The 17217-nt window shown below is 44.0% G+C and overlaps 1 protein-coding gene across 1 annotated transcript; it reads right to left on the bottom strand.

Annotated features, from left to right (window-relative positions):
• Positions 1-9823: 9823 nt before the first annotated feature.
• On the bottom strand, positions 9824-16514 carry LOC148659953 (zona pellucida sperm-binding protein 4-like). Its single transcript, XM_088633971.1, has 15 exons — positions 16013-16514; positions 15471-15590; positions 14504-14622; positions 14185-14386; positions 13726-13844; positions 11927-12026; positions 11734-11856; positions 11479-11651; positions 11251-11348; positions 11025-11152; positions 10678-10858; positions 10455-10596; positions 10300-10375; positions 10101-10189; positions 9824-9922 (listed from the first exon to the last, which is right to left on the bottom strand). Exons 1-14 carry the CDS (start codon positions 16374-16376, stop codon positions 10104-10106), a joined length of 2031 nt encoding a protein of 676 aa, XP_088490097.1. The 5' UTR covers positions 16377-16514; the 3' UTR covers positions 9824-9922; positions 10101-10103.
• Positions 16515-17217: the final 703 nt, after the last annotated feature.

Here is a 17217-nt window from a genome sequence, read left to right as displayed (position 1 = left end):
ACTAGTATCACAGCAGATTGATTGGCATTACATGTATGGTGTATCCTGCCTTGACGCTGCACTAGTATCACAGCAGATTGATTGACGTTACATGTATGGTGTATCCTGCCTTGACGCTGCACTAGTATCACAGCAGATTGATATTACATGTATGGTGTATCCTGCCATGACGCTGCACTAGTATCACAGCAGATTGATTGACGTTACATGTATGGTGTATCCTGCCTTGACGCTGCACTAGTATCACAGCAGATTGCTTGGCGTTACATGTATGGTGTATCCTGCCTTGATGCTCCACTAGTATCACAGCAGATTGATTGGCATTACATGTATGGTGTATCCTGCATTGACGCTGCACTAGTATCACAGCAGATTGATTGGCGTTACATGTATGGTGTATCCTGCCTTGACGCTGCACTAGTATCACAGCAGATTGATTGGCGTTACATGTATGGTGTATCCTGCCTTGACGCTGCACTAGTATCATAGCAGATTGACGTTACATGTATGGCGTATCCTGCCTTGACGCTGCACTAGTATCACAGCAGATTGATATTACATGTATGGTGTATCCTGCCTTGATGCTCCACTAGTATCACAGCAGATTGATTGGCATTACATGTATGGTGTATCCTGCCTTGACGCTGCACTAGTATCACAGCAGATTGATATTACATGTATGGTGTATCCTGCCATGACGCTGCACTAGTATCACAGCAGATTGATTGACGTTACATGTATGGTGTATCCTGCCTTGACGCTGCACTAGTATCACAGCAGATTGCTTGGCGTTATATGTATGGTGTATCCTGCCATGACGCTGCACTAGTATCACAGCAGATTGATATTACATGTATGGTGTATCCTGCCTTGACGCTGCACTAGTATCACAGCAGATTGATATTACATGTATGGTGTATCCTGCCTTGTGTCAGTTGTGTGCCAGGATGCTCCTCCATGACTCTGAGTTGTATAACGTGGTCAGAAAATGGATGGAGAGAGTTATATTGTCCTGTGCTTTTGCCGCCCCCTAGAGGTTTCCGAGTTCATAGTAATGATGGCCGCACTCCATGATAAAGGAGAAGTTGCTTCTGAGGGTGTTTTTTGTTCACAGTAGAATATGAATCTCAAATTGATGCACATTTGGATTACTACAAGATCTGAATTTGCACCACAGTGATAGAATGTATTTTAAATAATCCTTTGGAATAGAAGGGCTGTTTCAAGGTTTATATGTGATTAAAATAGACCAGATATACAGTTTGAATGTATCTCCTTCAATGATCTCAATATAAGGTAGTATCACAGTATGAATACAACTATATTATATACTAGAACAAATAGTGCTATACAACTGTACATCCTGTGAGGACACTGGATTTTTTCAAGTACCAGGTAAACTCCCGGGATCCTACTAAAATACTTTAAAATCATGTGGACTTCTGCCACCTAGTGTTTCTCTACTCAAAAATGTAGTAAAAATCTTTTAATGTTCCAGCAGCACTGAAAAATCTTTCACACATGCGTTTATATACTTAATCTAGGCTGTGCATACATTTTGATTAGTTAAAAGTTGTGTGTATACAAGTAAAAGCAGTGATATAGAAGATGTTTAGAAAGATAGTGATTCGATCAATTTCTTCAGACATATTTTAACCCAAAGGCTATCTGCTTCTTCTATTTTAACACCATGATCATTAACATGTGGTTCAGATGTTTCCTGTTGTGTGGAGAGGGGCTCAGTGCTGAGGATAGGTTTTTGTACGGCCTCTTGGTTCAGTCTTGTCACTGTGTCTCTCGCACAGTAATACACAGCTGTGTCTTCAGCTCTCAGGTCGTTCATTTGTAAGAAGAAGGTGCTGGAGGAGGTGTCCATGGAGGCGGTGAAATGTCCTTGGACTGAAGAGGCATAATACTTGCTGTTGCCTTCATTAACATACCTGGCCAACCACTCCAGCCCCTTCCCAGGAGCCTGTCGGATCCAGCCTTTCCAATAGCTGTCTATCTGGAATCCAGACACCTGGCAGGACAGTTTCAGAGACTCTCCTGGCTTCTTCAAATCTGCAGAGGCAGGCTGGGTCAGTGTAATGCTGGACTGGGCTGTAACAGCTGTGGGAACAAACAGACATCAGATCAGATTCAAGCATTGTGAATGAAGCTCATACAGCAAGCGACACAGAACAGGAGCAATTTTACCTGAAAGTCCCAGCAGAAGAAATCCCAGCATGCTGACATAATTCATGGTGTACTGGTGCTCACTGACTATGCTGAGGAGCTGCAGCTTGACTGTCAGACAGTGAAAGGACTGTCTCTTATGTACAGGAAGAAGTGAAGAATTTGCATGCAATGCAAACAATTTTGAATATTTAATACTGCTCTTATTGTTAACCAGAGTGTTGAAATATTCTTCATTACATCTCATGTCTGTTTAATTTAACAGCATTGAAATGATCAGATGGGAGTTCTTTCAGCATTGATATTGCATTTCTTCTGTTCTCATTACCTTGTAATTCAGCATGACCTTATGCAGTCCTTCATCAATCTGAGACTCATAACGACTAAATTTGACTAACTTGTCGTTGATTTCAAAGGAGAGGCAATCTGACCAAGAGCTCTAAAGGTACAGTATGAACATGACCATAATAATATTCATAAGTTGATCAATATTCCTGCTGCCGTTTGGGCAGATGAAAAGGTGATATCATTCATAACTGATCATTTTTTAGTGCAGAGATCACCAGTTGTAAACTATGAGGTTTGTTTCAAGTAACAGCATTGACCATACATTTTAGATTCTCAAATTATGTTTTGCATTCCACAATCAGCAAAGATAGCTGACATGGAACACTGCTGAAATGGGCGAACCCTCTGATATGAATTAACAGAGGACTAAGATCTCCGAGATTGTCATACATTTTAGAAACCAGCACCTGCTGTCAGCCACCTGCCAGAACCAACTAATGTGTGTAGCTATTTCTAGTGCTGGAGTTTTTTTTTATGCTCACAGTTTGCAGACACACACAGACACAAACACGCACAACAACCTAGGCCACTTTTCCCTGAAACTAGCTAACCTAATGGTCAACCTAACTAACTAGTTAACCTAATGTCTTTGGACATGGGAAACTTGAGGAAACCCACACAAACTTGGACAGAACATTCAAAGTCCTCAGAGATTGTTTCCCAGCCTGGAATTGAACCCAGGGTGCCATCGACGTGAGGCAGCAGTGCTACCCAATGTGCCCCCATCGTCCCCTGTGGTCTTGCAGTGTGCACTAAAATAATAATAATAATAATAATTGCTTACACTTATATAGCACTTTTCTAGACAGTTCACTCAAAGCACTTTACAGGTAATGGGGATCCCCTCCACCACCAGTGTGCAGCCCCACCTGGATGATGCTCCAGTACTCTCACCACACACCAGCTTTCAGTGGGGAGGAGAACAGAGAGATGAAGCCAGTTCATACATTGGGGTTATTAGGAGGCCAGGACTGGGAAAAGCTAGGAGGAAACTTGGCCAGGACACTAGGGTAACACCCTTACTCTTTTCAAGGAACAACCTGACTTTTTAATGACTGCAGAGAGTCAGGGTCTTGGGTTTACGTCTCATCCAAAGGACGTATCCAGGAGGTACGATTGAAGCAAACAATCCGAAGCAAGAGGCGAGGTCGTGGTCAAAAAGAGTAAGGTAGGTCGACATACCAGTACTCTGGTGGCAAACAATGCGAGACAAGAGGCGAGGTCCAAAGTCGAAAGGCTAAAGGGCATTCCAGAATCCAGAATAATATAAGGTACAGAAAACGCCAGGTAGAGCTCTCACCGAATAGACTCAATACCGAGCAGAGAGAAGCAGGTTAGGATGGTTTAAATAGTGCTGCCGCACGGTAGAGCGTGTGCTGATGGATTAACACGTGCGGTGGCGCTTGTTATTATTATTAAACCGCTGCTGGTACTGGTTAGTTCTTTTGTGAGATGATCTCCGCTGGTTGGTGGTCAAGACATGAACAGCAGCAGCAACAACAATAAGTTAACGTACATCTCAGGGAAAATGAAAACACATCAGTGTGAGGCAGTGGTAGGGTTAGAGTTCAGTAATCTGACAGCTTGTGGGAAGAAACTTTCTCAGAACCTGGACGTTCGTGCCTTTATGCTCCTATAACACTTACCAGAGGGAAGGGGGGAGAAAAATGAGAAACAAGAGTAATGAAGCCAGTTAATGACTACAGAGAGTTAGGACATTGGTTTTATTTCTCATTTGAAGGACGCCACCTTTTTACACTATAGTGTCTCCGTCACTATACTGGGGCATCAGGACCCATGTAGACAACAGGGTGAGCACACCCTGCTGGCCCCACTAACACCTCTTCCAGCAGCAGCCTTAGTTTTTCCCAGGAGTCTCTCATCCAGGTACTGACCAGGCTTACACCTACTGAGTTTCAGTGGGCAGCCAGGTGTGAGTTGCAGTGTGATATGGCTGTATTGAGCGTTTTGTTTTTATTTCTACCTTATGATACGTCTAAGATAATGCCTTGGACTGGGCTGCCAGTCTTTGTGGAGCCTGCCATGTTCTCCCCATGGGTTTTCTCTGGGAGCACCACTTTCCTGCTGACTTGGTCAACTCATGTCTCAACAGTGTCCCTGTGAGTGTGTGTGCACTGTAATGAACTGGCATCTCCCCCACAGCTCCCCCTGCTGGTCAATGTCATAACAAAAAACCCATTAGCAGTTTTCAGGTCCAGGTTTGTGTCTGTGTGTTTGTATTGGTCACAAAATAAGCTTTAGAGATGATTGGCTGTACCCAGTACAAATGTCCAGCCTCATCAAGGTGACACTGTGACAGCCTTTCTGCACCAGCAGCCCGACTTGCACATAAGGGAGAAGAGTCAGAATCTGCTTCACCCATTAAATCAAAATGGAATTTGAGGCTGGTTGGACTGTACATCCCTACTCGTATGAACAGTGTCCTGACCATCAGACAGTCAGAACCTGGGTTAGAGTAAAACTTATGTTATGCGTTACTGCATTTCATATATGATATATATAATACCATTGTTAAAAACTACACAGATTCTCAGTGTTTCATCTAGAAATTCCCTGTACATTTATTGTCTCTTCTGCCCTCAGAAGGATACAGCAGGAAGAACAGTGAAACTAAAATTAAGCAACAATCTCTTTCAAGCTCAATAACTCCCTTGACTGAATTCAGATTCGTTCTAGTTCTTAGTGTGGAGACCCTGCCAGTGGAGAGATGTGTACAGTAACACCTCCATTAAAAACACACACATCGCGTGTTAATAAGACACTATGAACCACTGATTGCCTAACAGGTGTTTTATATCTGAGGGTCTTATTTTCTCAGGTTTCCTGTACAGTAAATCCCTTCCCTGATGGGATTATTTTTATTGCAACTCAGTGGTTAAAGCAGGAATGCACGGTGCTTTCTGTTGAGTTTTATTATTCCTCTTTCTAACGTCCCCTTTCAGTTTGTGCACTCAAGGGTTTTTGTCAGGGCTCCGGCTTCACTTCTCTCACTGTGAGTCTCTAGCGCAGTAATACACAGCAGTGTCTTCAGTCTTCAGTTGGTTCATCTGTAGGTTCAGTGTGCTTTTGGGATTGTCCCTGGAGATGGTGAATCTTCCCTGGACAGACTGGGCATAGTTTTTAGTGGTGCCTGCCCAATAGCTGATGCGTGCAACCCACTCCAAGCCCTTTCCAGGAGCCTGACGAATCCAGTGCATGTAATAGTCGCCAAAGGTAAATCCCGAGGTTTTACAAGACAGCATATGAGATTCTCCCGGTTTTTTAACTGCTGGCTCAGACTCGGTCAATAGGATTTGTGATCGAACACCTACAAGGAGAAAATAAAGTCGTTAAAGTTCCTAAGCTCTTTCGTACATTGAGGCCAGTTGTTATAATTTGCTTGATCATTTGTTATTATCGCATTAAAAGAAAAGACTCACATGTTAAACAGGCCACTGCAGTTGAAAGAAGGAGTAAGATCTTCATTGCAACTTAGCTTACTGTTCCTCAGTTAAAGGGGAAAAGCTAGAATTAATTCTGAGTTGATCAAGTTAAATATGTCTTGACTCACCAGCAATTTGCATGTGTGTGTCAAAGGGGTGGGATAGTTTTGACTTGGTGCTGCTATTTAGGGGTTGAAAAAATAGTTATATTCCTTTGTGTTTAGATAAGCTAGTCCTGCCTGAACTCCGGGAACCACAAGCAGCTGGTTAAAGAAACCGCATAAGTATTTAATACATGACATGATTTGATTAGTGGATCTGCCTTGATATATTAAATATCTTAATTTATATTACTGCATTTGAAAAATAATATTTCAGACATGTAGACATATGTACATTCATATTTCTTTTTTTGAATATTTTAAGTTTTTGAATATTTAAAAAAATGTCAAACGGAATATTCTTAGTCATTGAATTTCATATTGTGTTCCATGTACTGGGTTCATTGCTTTCAGTGTTTGGCTGTTTATGAAATGGCTGTTTGGCTGGTTTATCAAATTCTTTTAATTGCTTTTATTCATATTTGTATAGGTTATGGTTCCTTTGACTTTTTGAACTTTTGATTAGCCTTATTACATGCCTCCCTCTGTCAGATATCAATGTGTTGAAAGGAAAGTGCTGTGTCTCTGTGTGTCTGCACTGTAGTGTCTCTTTCCACATGGCCCTGATGGACCCAAAGCAAGGTTGTGAAAGGTGAGGGGGACCGCCTAGAGTGTAAAACACTTGGTTGCTGCACTGTGGGTGTTGTGCTCAAAAAGCTATTGAGTCATGAAGAAGACCCCACTATCCCAGTGTATTGCATGTCTAATGGTCCCATATTGAATATTGAAATATTGAAAAAATCATAAAAAACTAAGAGGTTTCACATCCCAAAGCAAGGCTTGAAAAGGTCAGAGGACCTGCTTAGTGTGTAAAATGCTTACTTGCAGAATTGTGGGTGCTGTGGTTTAAATGCTAATGGCTTTTGAACAGCATCCCCCTATCCCAGTGCATAGTGCCACGTTAAATAAAAGCATGAGAAAAAAAGATTCAGAATGCAAATCTGTCAGCCTTCTGTGTAAAAAATCAGTTTGAACATCATGGGTGCTGTTTTTAATAAGCTGCTGAGTAAAGAATATGAATTTTCCTGCTGTCAGCAGTATTGTGTATATAGTTGACCCTTATCTGAATGAAAACAGGACATAAAGAAAGAGTTTCAGAAATCAGACAAAGCTTTATTCCCGTGCTTACAGTCTGGGTAATTGGAGACTGCGCTGTTGTGCTTCCTGTGGTGATATACGGGTTTTTCGCACAAAGCCGTATTGAGCAGTATTTCTCGTGTTGTGAACGTGTGTACACAGCGGTCCCCCCGGGTTCCAGTTAGTGCGTAATTATGCATTGAAGAGTTTACAAAAAGAGACTTAGCTCACTGATAGTTCTATGTACAGGCTGTGAAACTTTTCACAAGTCGAGGTCTTTAAAATGCGTTTGGGTTGAAGGCTTTCTGTGTTTCCCTTGCAAAGATATGGACATGAAAATATTTGTGGTCAAAAAAATGTAGGAAAAATGACAAAATGAATGGTGGGAAAACATTCAAAATGTACTTTTTACACAAAGCAAGTGTTTTCGTAACCCTAATAGGTTTCGTGAAAACGTTACAGACATGCCAAAATCTTTTCAAACTCCAAGCTAACTTTACCGCGGTCAGCGTCCTGGGATCTGTAATGACTAATAGTCATGACCTGGGTTAGAGTAACACTCAGGTTACACGTTTACTGCATGACTTGACTTGGGCCAAAAATCCAACCCTGAAATTAACAATTCTGTAAGTAGTGTGTAAATGCTGAAAGTTTACTTATCAAATCCACAACAATACAGCGTGCAGCAGTAGTTGCTGGCAATGAAATGTCTTTTCTGCGAGCTCACCAGGGCTAAAAATCACAAAATTCAAGTTACAAAATAAGGTTACATAATAGATAATAGTGCAATAGAAATGGAATAAAATAAACTCAGAGCTCAATAGAAATAGAGCTGCGATGTGTCCAGGCTGTATGCAATACATTATGTCCAAGTAGTGCAGTATGCCGAATACAATTAAATGTATGCAAACAATGGTCTTGTAATACGGGAAGTTACTAATCCTAACTTTTTTAAAATATGTGGCTCGAAACACGAAGGACCCTATGAGAAACTGATGACTTTGGCGTTTTCAGTGGAGATCGGGTTCATCGGTATTGCATACAGTAGGTGAGGAGGCTAATAAGGGGGAAAATACAAACAGCTGAGCAAGAATTGAGACCAGAAAGTGGCACAACATGGTTACCAAATATACATATACATATACAGTATAGTAGGAATAGAAGGACAAGACACTCATAAAACAATATTGATTGTTTCACTGGTGTCTATGGATATTTTAGCATTGTATGATAGAATAATCTAGAAATGTGTAGATTAGCACCAGAGATCTGACAATACATAATTAGACACTTTTCTATATGAAAGCAATTGCCAAGTACAAAAATGTTCTTTTAACCGCAACAGGACTGAAGTCTTGCTTCTGGGCTCCTCCCATTAACTGTGGAGGACACTGCACCTACCGCTCATATTAGATCCAGGCAACTAGATGTGCAAATGTTATAAAATTATCCTTCTTCCTCCTCCTCAAATAGAGGACCATCGCCTACTACCCCTAACAGTAGCTAAAAAGTTGGTAACCATTTTCATCCTCTTTGAAATTGAGGACTACAACTCCTGGCTAACCAGGGTGCCTACATTCACAGTGAACAAAACTGGGTATGTGTAGAACTCAGCAGCCAGTATCAGGACCAGGGCTTGTGGAAGTGATCCAAACATTCTTTAGAAGGGTTTTTATGGAACTAGTTCTGTGTACGCTATTTTATTGTCCTACTCTATGGCAAACCCCTCCCCACCCCAAGTTCTGTTGCCTCCTTTGCTTGGTTTTTACTACTGTGAAGTGACTTGAGAAGCCACTTTTAAAGGTTCCATCTGAAGTTCATTAGAACATAGTGTCCTGCACTTATTTGAAACTGCCATCATGAGGAGTACAGGTAGGGCTGGTCAAATTTCCAGAAAGTCCCACAACCCTCCCACTGGAGGGTTTCAAAAACGAAAATACCAACACCACAAAACTGCTACTGTCACTATTTTGGGGTAGCAAAGCCCATAAATATATTCTTAAATATTAGGGTTTTGAGTATCTTTCACTCAACCGAGAGTGAATCTTTAACTAGACCAATTCCAAATGGCAACGAAATTTCTGAACAGGGAAGCTTTTCATGCTTAATAATAGTACAACTGCACCCATGTATACAGCAGCATATTTTAAATGCCCTAGGTATAAAAACTGCTCCAGGTGCAGGAATGAGATCTGGATGGAGAGAGGCAGCACCATTTGAAAAGGTTACACTGCCTAAAACCCACTCAATGGAGTAGAGCTTCAAACATTCTCTAACGCAACTGGTCTAAAACCTCAGCTGCTGAAGCTTGAGAAAAGTAACGCTACATACAGTATATAAAACAAAATTGCAAAACCTATTACCCAAGTGAATTATAACCCCCACAACTACATCCAAGTCAGGTTGACACTTCATGATGGAAGCAGACTGCCAGAGACCATGGCAGTAACCTCAGTTGACCAACAGAGAGACCCAGTCCTGCAGGAACTACAATTCAGTGGCAAAGGACACCATTAGACCCTTACAGGTTGGCAACATGACCATGGATAATTGCACCCATTTTACTCGCCCAAGAGCCCAACCATCCCCCTCTCTAGTTAGGGTACACAGGACACTGGATCACTTTCAACATCTTTATTAGGACTGACTTCCTCCAACAGAACCATCTCTTCAGACACATGTTGCTGGTCCCTGAAGCAGCAAGCAGCAGGCAAGAACCTGAAAAAGTGGTTGAAGCCCCATTAAGGAAAGAGGAAAAGAGACAGGATTTTCTGGAGTACAATGGGAGAGAAATTACAGAAAAGAATCAGGCCTTGGAAGCCCTGAAAAAAAAAAAAATACCTCCATGCAAAGGGGTCCCATAGCATTTAGTGACACTCATACCCCACCAACCTACCCCTCAGTCCCTAGGGCCCTCATCCTTTCCTGGGCAGGGGGTCCTGACACAGCGCCTGTCAGCATCTGGGTTCTCCAGCACTGGGATTTCTGCAAGAGAAGATCAGATAATGGGCTCCTGAGGTACAAATACTATCACAAAGCATCAGATGTGCATGGACAGAAGGAACACACGGAGAAGAGCTTAAATAGAGACTCACTGCGGCCATCAAAGCAGCCCTCCACACACTGCCGCTCAGACGGTAGGCACAGCTCTGTGGAGCACATGAAGTAGATCTGGAAGAGGGATTACATGCCAAGTTGTCATGGTTGTTTTACATGGATCTATAGAGTCTACAACTGCAAAAAGCCTCACCTCCTCATTGACATAGGAGTAGGAGGTGCTGTCCAGGAACTGGAAGGTCTGGATGTGGAAGCGGCGGTGGTGCTGGGGCAGAGGCAGCTTGGAGTGGATGTGCAGGGTGGAAGTGTGGCCGTAGTCCAGAGGATTGGGGCAGCTGCAGAGAGAGGCACCATGATCAGTACCCTGCCTGCAACCCACTGACCAGCCCAGGGTTAGAGCTGCACAAGCCCCTCACCCATCATAGAGCAGCACCCAAACAGCCTGGCCAGAGCGGGGGTAGGCAACACAGTAGTGCACCAGGAGCACCAGGTTGGGGTCTGGAGCGTTCAGCAGTCGCACCTCCAGGTAGACTGGGTTCCCCAGCAGGAGCCGGAGAGGCCGGTGGTACTGAGGGTAGAACCTGGAGTAGCTCTCGTCTAGAGGAAGATGGAGAAGGGATGGGTAGAGCTGTATGCTGTGGCCGGATCATAAAGCCATGGCATTGTGGAGTCTAGTATAGCCAGTCATTTCTCTTACCCCCCTCAAGCCACGTCGCATTGAATACTCCCCTCGTGAGGAGCCGTTTGATAATCAACCGCTCACCTGTAGCAATCCGGAGCTGCACCCCAAACACTCCCTGGGACAGGACAGCAGAAGGCAGGTAGGGGCTCTTCACCAGGTAGCCTGTGCTGGCCAGGTTCCCCTCAGCATAGCGGCACTCCACCAGCAGCCTGGAGAGCAGGAGGAGGGGAAGCAGTAGGCAAGCCATATACCTCCATGTGGTAAGCTGGCCAGCACAATAGATCTCGATGATCAAAACCCTGCTCACCTGAAGGGGCTATCCCTGGTAATGACTCCATAGCTCTGCATATTGCGTCTCGCCCGCGTCTCCACCTCAGCCAAGTAGATGGTGGTCTCTCCTACCACCTGAGCAGAGAGCAAGGTCAGTAACCATCAACTGCCTCTTGAGCGGGTCCCTCCTACTTCTAATAAGGGAATTAGACACTCCTATATAGAGGATTAGGAGAACTGATTTTAAAGGGATCAGTGTACTCACAAAAGCATGGGTCCCACAGCCAGTGACAGGGAATTTGAAGATGGCAAACTCTGAGGTACAGATGACAGGGGTGCAGGATGTGTTGCCAGCAATCACCAGGCTGGCAGGATCCACAGGGGGTACAGAGATGGTCCGAGGGACAGCAAAGACAAAGTGCTTATCAGCAGTGCACTCTGGGGAGAGAAGAGCATGTCAGGATCTTCATTATTCTGGTCAGGAAGGTGCCTGGGACTGGATCAGTAAGGAGAGCCCTACCCTCCAGTGGATAGTAGCAAGAGGATGTTTCTGGGTCCACACAGCATCCCTTGGCCACGCAGTGGGCTGGAGAAATCCTCCCTGGACCACAGGCCACCTGATGGCTCCTGGGTAGTTGACATCCTGGAGAGACCAGATTGGATTTATCAACAGTTGTGTAGCCAGTTACCAGCTCTCAAACCTATACACTCACCCTCCCTTGGTTTGTAGGGGCGATAGGGACAGGACACCACAATCTCCCCTCTTGGGCCATCATTGGGATGGTATACCACTTTCACAGTGTAGTGAAGATCCTGCAAGGGAAAGGAAAAGAGAAGACATATGCAGTTGTGCTGGCGACATCTGCAGATACCCAACCCCACTTTCAGATCTGAAAGTACCCAGGAACTACCACCAGAAGGGCTATTCTGTAGAACAGTGGAAGTCATGTTTACAGCCCACACCCTGAAGGTGGATGAGCTGCAGTGTTAATTCCCCCCTCCCCATCCTATTTTAAGGACTAAATACCCACAAAAATATTCCACAATGAGCATCTTGGAGTGAATCCACACTCATCTGACAGGTTATTCCATCCAAAACTCCTACTGAAATGTATCGGCACATCAAGTTCACTGTTCACACCTCATGTCATGAATTCTTATGGTTTCTTAATTAAATGGTACCTAGATAGGCGTGTACACTGGAGACATTTCACGCTGTATTGCTGTGCATTAAGAACTAGAGCACCGTGGTCTTTTTACAAGATGAAAAGGCACAGAAGGAAGCAATGCTCGTGGCACTCCATGCTTTCAGCAGGAAGAAAAAGATCTGGAGTCTGGCAGTAATTTATATAGGACAAGCTCCTGTAAAACATTGATGTTGAACTACAAAAAAAGTTTGAAGTGCTTGTTGAGTCACAGCATGTAGAGACTTGTATTAAAACATTCATTTTTTTTTTATGCACTGTAGCTAGTCCACAAGTTAAACCAGAAGACTAAGCAAGAATAAACAGTTTTACAGTTCAAGTATTACTCTTTTGTCTTGACCGGAGATCAGTGCAAGAAGCTCCGCTTAAAGTGAATATTGGTCGAACATGCCACACGTGCTGCATTTCAGCTTGGTAATGGGACCATCAAAAAAGCAGTTTTTGTTCATCTTGAAGTGATTAACCAAGTTGATAATATGCTCAGAGAAGTAGAGTGCACACAGCATGAAATAACCATTAGAAAAGAGGTCAACATACTTGTGTGGCTGGGTGTGAAGCTATGCGAGAAATAGGATCACAGCACCAACATTTTACAGAGCGTGCTGGCCTTTACCCATTTAAGAAAAAGAGCTGCGACACCTGAAGCTCAGCCCTGACACCATTAAGAGCACAAAGTCATTAACACCTAAACTATGGTGGTGTCAAAAGGGCTAGATATTCATCAGAAAAACTGTTTATACCAGTGAGGTAAAGAATGCAGATGTTACCTGCCCATTTTTAATAGGTTTAAGCAACTCAAGCAGTCATTCTACTACAGTTATTAGCAAAACTCTGGATTGCCAGGAGCCTCAAATTTCTAATGGAATGGAACTTGACAAAATTCCATACATGTGTCCCAAAATAGATTAGGAAGATATCTGCAGCAAAGGGTTCATACGTCTTGCATTTGATCTGCCCTTTCTGGGGATTACACAAAGGCTTGTGCTTTTTAACAGCTATACAAGTTAAGCTGCTTGACTAGAATGACTAAAACTAGCCTTACTGTTTAGTCATCTAAAATGATGAGTGCAAATTTAACTCAGTCACTTTCTAGTTACCCTCTAAATTTAGTCCGACTCTTGGGGACTTGATAGGCCAAATTAACCCTGGTCATCTGAACCAACTTCTTCTAGACCAATACCCATTTGTTTTGACAAGGTCTTACTTTCAGGCATATGGTGGAATTGGAAATGGAAGGCATGTTCATTGCTCATAGTACAGGCCAGTGTATATAATACTCAGGAAACAAAGCTCAAGCTCAGCCTCACCACAAGCCGGACATGGCAGCCAGTGTACAGGATGGTCAGGGTGTTCAGGTGCCGCCCTGCAGTCACAGAGTATCCACAGGATGGAGTGTCCAGCACAGACACCAGACTGCCAGAAGAACCTGTACAGGGTACACAAGAATCCAAGTTTCTTTTTGTACCTGCAATATGAAATCCTGCCAATCAGGAATGCATACATGGTATCCATTATGGCACACTGGATAGAGGCAACCATTATTTTAAGGTGCATCTTGCATCATAGGGAATCTCCAAACAGCAATCATCACAGTGTAATGCTGCAACCCATAATGTCAAGGCACATTTAGGGGGTACTGGAACCGTTCAAAATGCCATGCAAGTCCCCTGTTCCATTAGTGGCCAACAAGCAGCAGCAGTCTTGCTAGGCAACAGCCTTCTGCCTTACCAGGGACCAGCAGTAAAACTCCTTCCCCAGTCACTCACTCTGAACCTTGATTTCCTCCAGGGGGCCAGCAGGCAGGGTCACAGTCATGCACACCTCACTGCAGGAGATGGTCAGGCCTCTGGGAGGTGGGGGTGGAGGGACAACTGGAACATGGCAGGACACCGTGCCAGTCACCCATTTCCTCTGCTGTTTGTCATAGTATCTCATGGTCAAGGTGTAGTGTTGCCGCTGGTTCTTCCTCTGTGGTGGGGAACAGGGTTGGAGGTTAAGAGCACTGATGTAGAGCTGTTTGGACTGACTAAGGCACTACTGCTCACACAAGTTCCCAGCCAGTGCAAGCCCAAAGCCTGCCCTTACCCAGGTCCTAATGTAACATCCTTTGTAGGAAGCCACCAGCACCAGCCAGCTCCTGGTGGTCCGCACCTTGTGCCCACAGTGCATTGGGAGACTGGTGACCAAGAGAGGAGCCATTTTGCCTGGGAGAAGGTGGAGTGTTAGAGGCTTACACATAAGTGGCCTTTCACAGCAGCTCTGTACAGCACCACAAAGCAAGAACACAGATCTTCCCTTTGCAAGGGACATCCACTGCATCATGCCCCTAATTCCTCCACATTTGCCTGGTCTTCTCTCAATCGAATTGATCAAAAAGGTACTGATCTGGAATGCATGCAGGTTCTCTTTGGTTACATTTGAAACATTATAAACTGGAGAATTGTCACAAAGGTACACTCCTCATATCTTCATTAAAAACAAAAGAAGTCAGATACACGAGCATTAGTATTGTTCTAACCTAGCAGAACATCTCCCTGGTAAAGGGTCTGGTTTCAAGAACAGTTGTACCCATTTAGTGAGGCTACAGCTCAAACCATCATGAGGTTGAGGTTATTCTCCTAACTTGTATTCCACACCCAACCCCATGTTTAAGATCTAACATGCATAATTACAACTATGGAGCAAGGAGCAAGTAACCCACTGCATGATGTACAATCCATGGAGCAAAAAGCACATTTGGAGGCACTGTAGACCTCAGAATTAGGAGGGATAGTCACAGAAGTATTTAGCCCCCAGCTTGTATTTCCCTACCCATCCCAATGAAAGTGTGATCTTCAAAGATAAGCAAAATATTCTGGAGGTGTATCTACCCACTGAGGTACAGGGACAATTATTTGGAGAGGCTGTCCTGCTACTTTTGGGGATACCACTACAGCACAATCCTTTGTTTTTCAGCTCAGATGGCACATGAACAGGTTTTGATCTGAACAGAGGATGGCACAACCTGCCCATGTATAGGGCAAGTGGAAGTACAGGCAGGGTAGAACCTCACCCTTCAGCAGGTAGACTCGGCTGAACCTCCTCACAGAGAACTTGAGCATCATGCTGCTCTTGCCACAGGACAGCAGGGGGCGGCTGTGGGATTGCTGCTGCTCGGGGTCACCCTGAGACTCTGGGAGGGAAGAGGACAGCAAAAAGTGTTACTGGGTACAAGGCCTTCAAGTTAGTAGCTGCATCAGCAAAGGTTTATTCCATGCTGAAAAGAGAAGAAAAACAGTTCCAGCTTTGGAGCCTTCTTCAGGTGAAGGCTCCACAGCCAAAACAGTGTTCTCTACTCTCAGCATGGAATAAGCCTTTACTTGATTCTGTGAAAAGCTACAAGAACGCATGTCACTATAGATAACTAAAATCCCTTCACAAGGAATTTCTGCTGTAACCTACTCAAAAGAAAATAGGAGCAAAGCAGTCATGCAGATATTCCACTGGTCATAACGATTTTAAATGCATCCAGACTTCCTTTTAGAGGAAATACAGCAGAGCTACTTTACTACCATGCACTTGTATTCAGTCCACAGATTTGAAGAAACTCCCTACCAGGGTCAGATGAAGGAGGATCTGCTTCAGAGGGACCAGTTGTCACTGCTGCCACATCTCTCTGCACATCAGCACTTGAGTCCTTATCCAGCTCTTCCCCCTCAGCATCAGAGCCCATTTCCATCAAATCCTGCCCTTCCCCATTTAGCACCCCTCTCACCTCTCCAGCAGAATAACCATCATATCCATCTGGTGGGGTCTCCCGGAATACAGGACTACCCACATTTGGCTCAAAGCCATCATAACCTTCCTCTTCATCAAAAACAGCATCATGACCCTCAAGCCGGGCTTGGGCCACTGTAACACAGAGCCATGCTAACAACCCAGGAAAAAGAAAATCCATCACACCCACTCCTCTCCACATTTTTTTTCATACAAAAACACTTCAAGAGCAGGAATAACTACCTCTCCTGCCGCTGGGGTTTATACACACGCACAGTGAGGCGCGCGCTGTCCTGTCGGCCAATCAGGAGCAGGTAAGGAAGCCCAGAACATTCTCACGCGCTGAGGTTTCGGACGCGGTGTTGAGAGTGAAATCACGTGACACAGCTTGACTGCCCGTCTTCTGGCGTCATCAGTCTAAACTTAAACAATAAAAATATAACCTTGAGAAATTTAAAGATTTACAGCAATGTGGAACAGTAAATCTCATTAATACATCTTGTAAACAAACTTATAAAATCGCGATGAAATGCCGTTGATCCAATGGCACTGTGATGTGTTTGAATTTCACAATGATTCTTCATAATATTAATATTATAGCTGTGATGCAGATCGCGGTAACTTTCACTGTGTTCGAAGATCCCGCTGTGTTGATGACCTGAGCAAATTGAAACGCCAGCAAACACCTCCGTATGACAATACATTCTCACGAGCCGATATTAGACATGAAGGTTGAAAGCGAAGGCAGGTGACAACAAGTTTATTACAGGAGAGTCTTGTTCAAGGTGAGAAGTGTGTTCATAACGGGAACATTTAACCAGAAAATATCCGTCCAGTTGTATTGCTAATACGGACAGAGTGTGAGTCGGCATAACTTTTTAAAAACGCATCTCCTTGAGGTTGATTCCCACTACAGACTGCACCAACGATGAAACCCATCTCATTCGTTAGCGCTACGTTTGTGCAGGTTGGTGCTGTTGAAAGTAGCGTTTTGCTGCTGTCGATTCCGAGATACACTGTAGCGCCTTGTTTGTTCGGGCAAT

Source organism: Lepisosteus platostomus, chromosome 6, assembly GCF_059453375.1.
Source record: "Lepisosteus platostomus isolate fLepPlt1 chromosome 6, fLepPlt1.hap1, whole genome shotgun sequence".
NCBI lineage: Eukaryota > Metazoa > Chordata > Actinopteri > Semionotiformes > Lepisosteidae > Lepisosteus > Lepisosteus platostomus.
This window is presented reverse-complemented; position numbering and strand designations above follow the sequence as displayed.

Excerpts from the sequence above, each read along its gene's own strand:
- LOC148659953 (XM_088633971.1), bottom strand. The coding sequence starts at position 16,376 with ATGTGGAGAGGAGTGGGTGTGATGGATTTTCTTTTTCCTGGGTTGTTA. Across the intron at positions 14,623-15,470 it reads CCGAGTCTACCTGCTGAAGG|GCAAAATGGCTCCTCTCTTG; the intron begins GTGAGGTTCTAC and ends ACCTTCTCCCAG. Across the intron at positions 11,153-11,250 it reads ACCAGGGATAGCCCCTTCAG|GCTGCTGGTGGAGTGCCGCT; the intron begins GTGAGCAGGGTT and ends CCTGCTCTCCAG.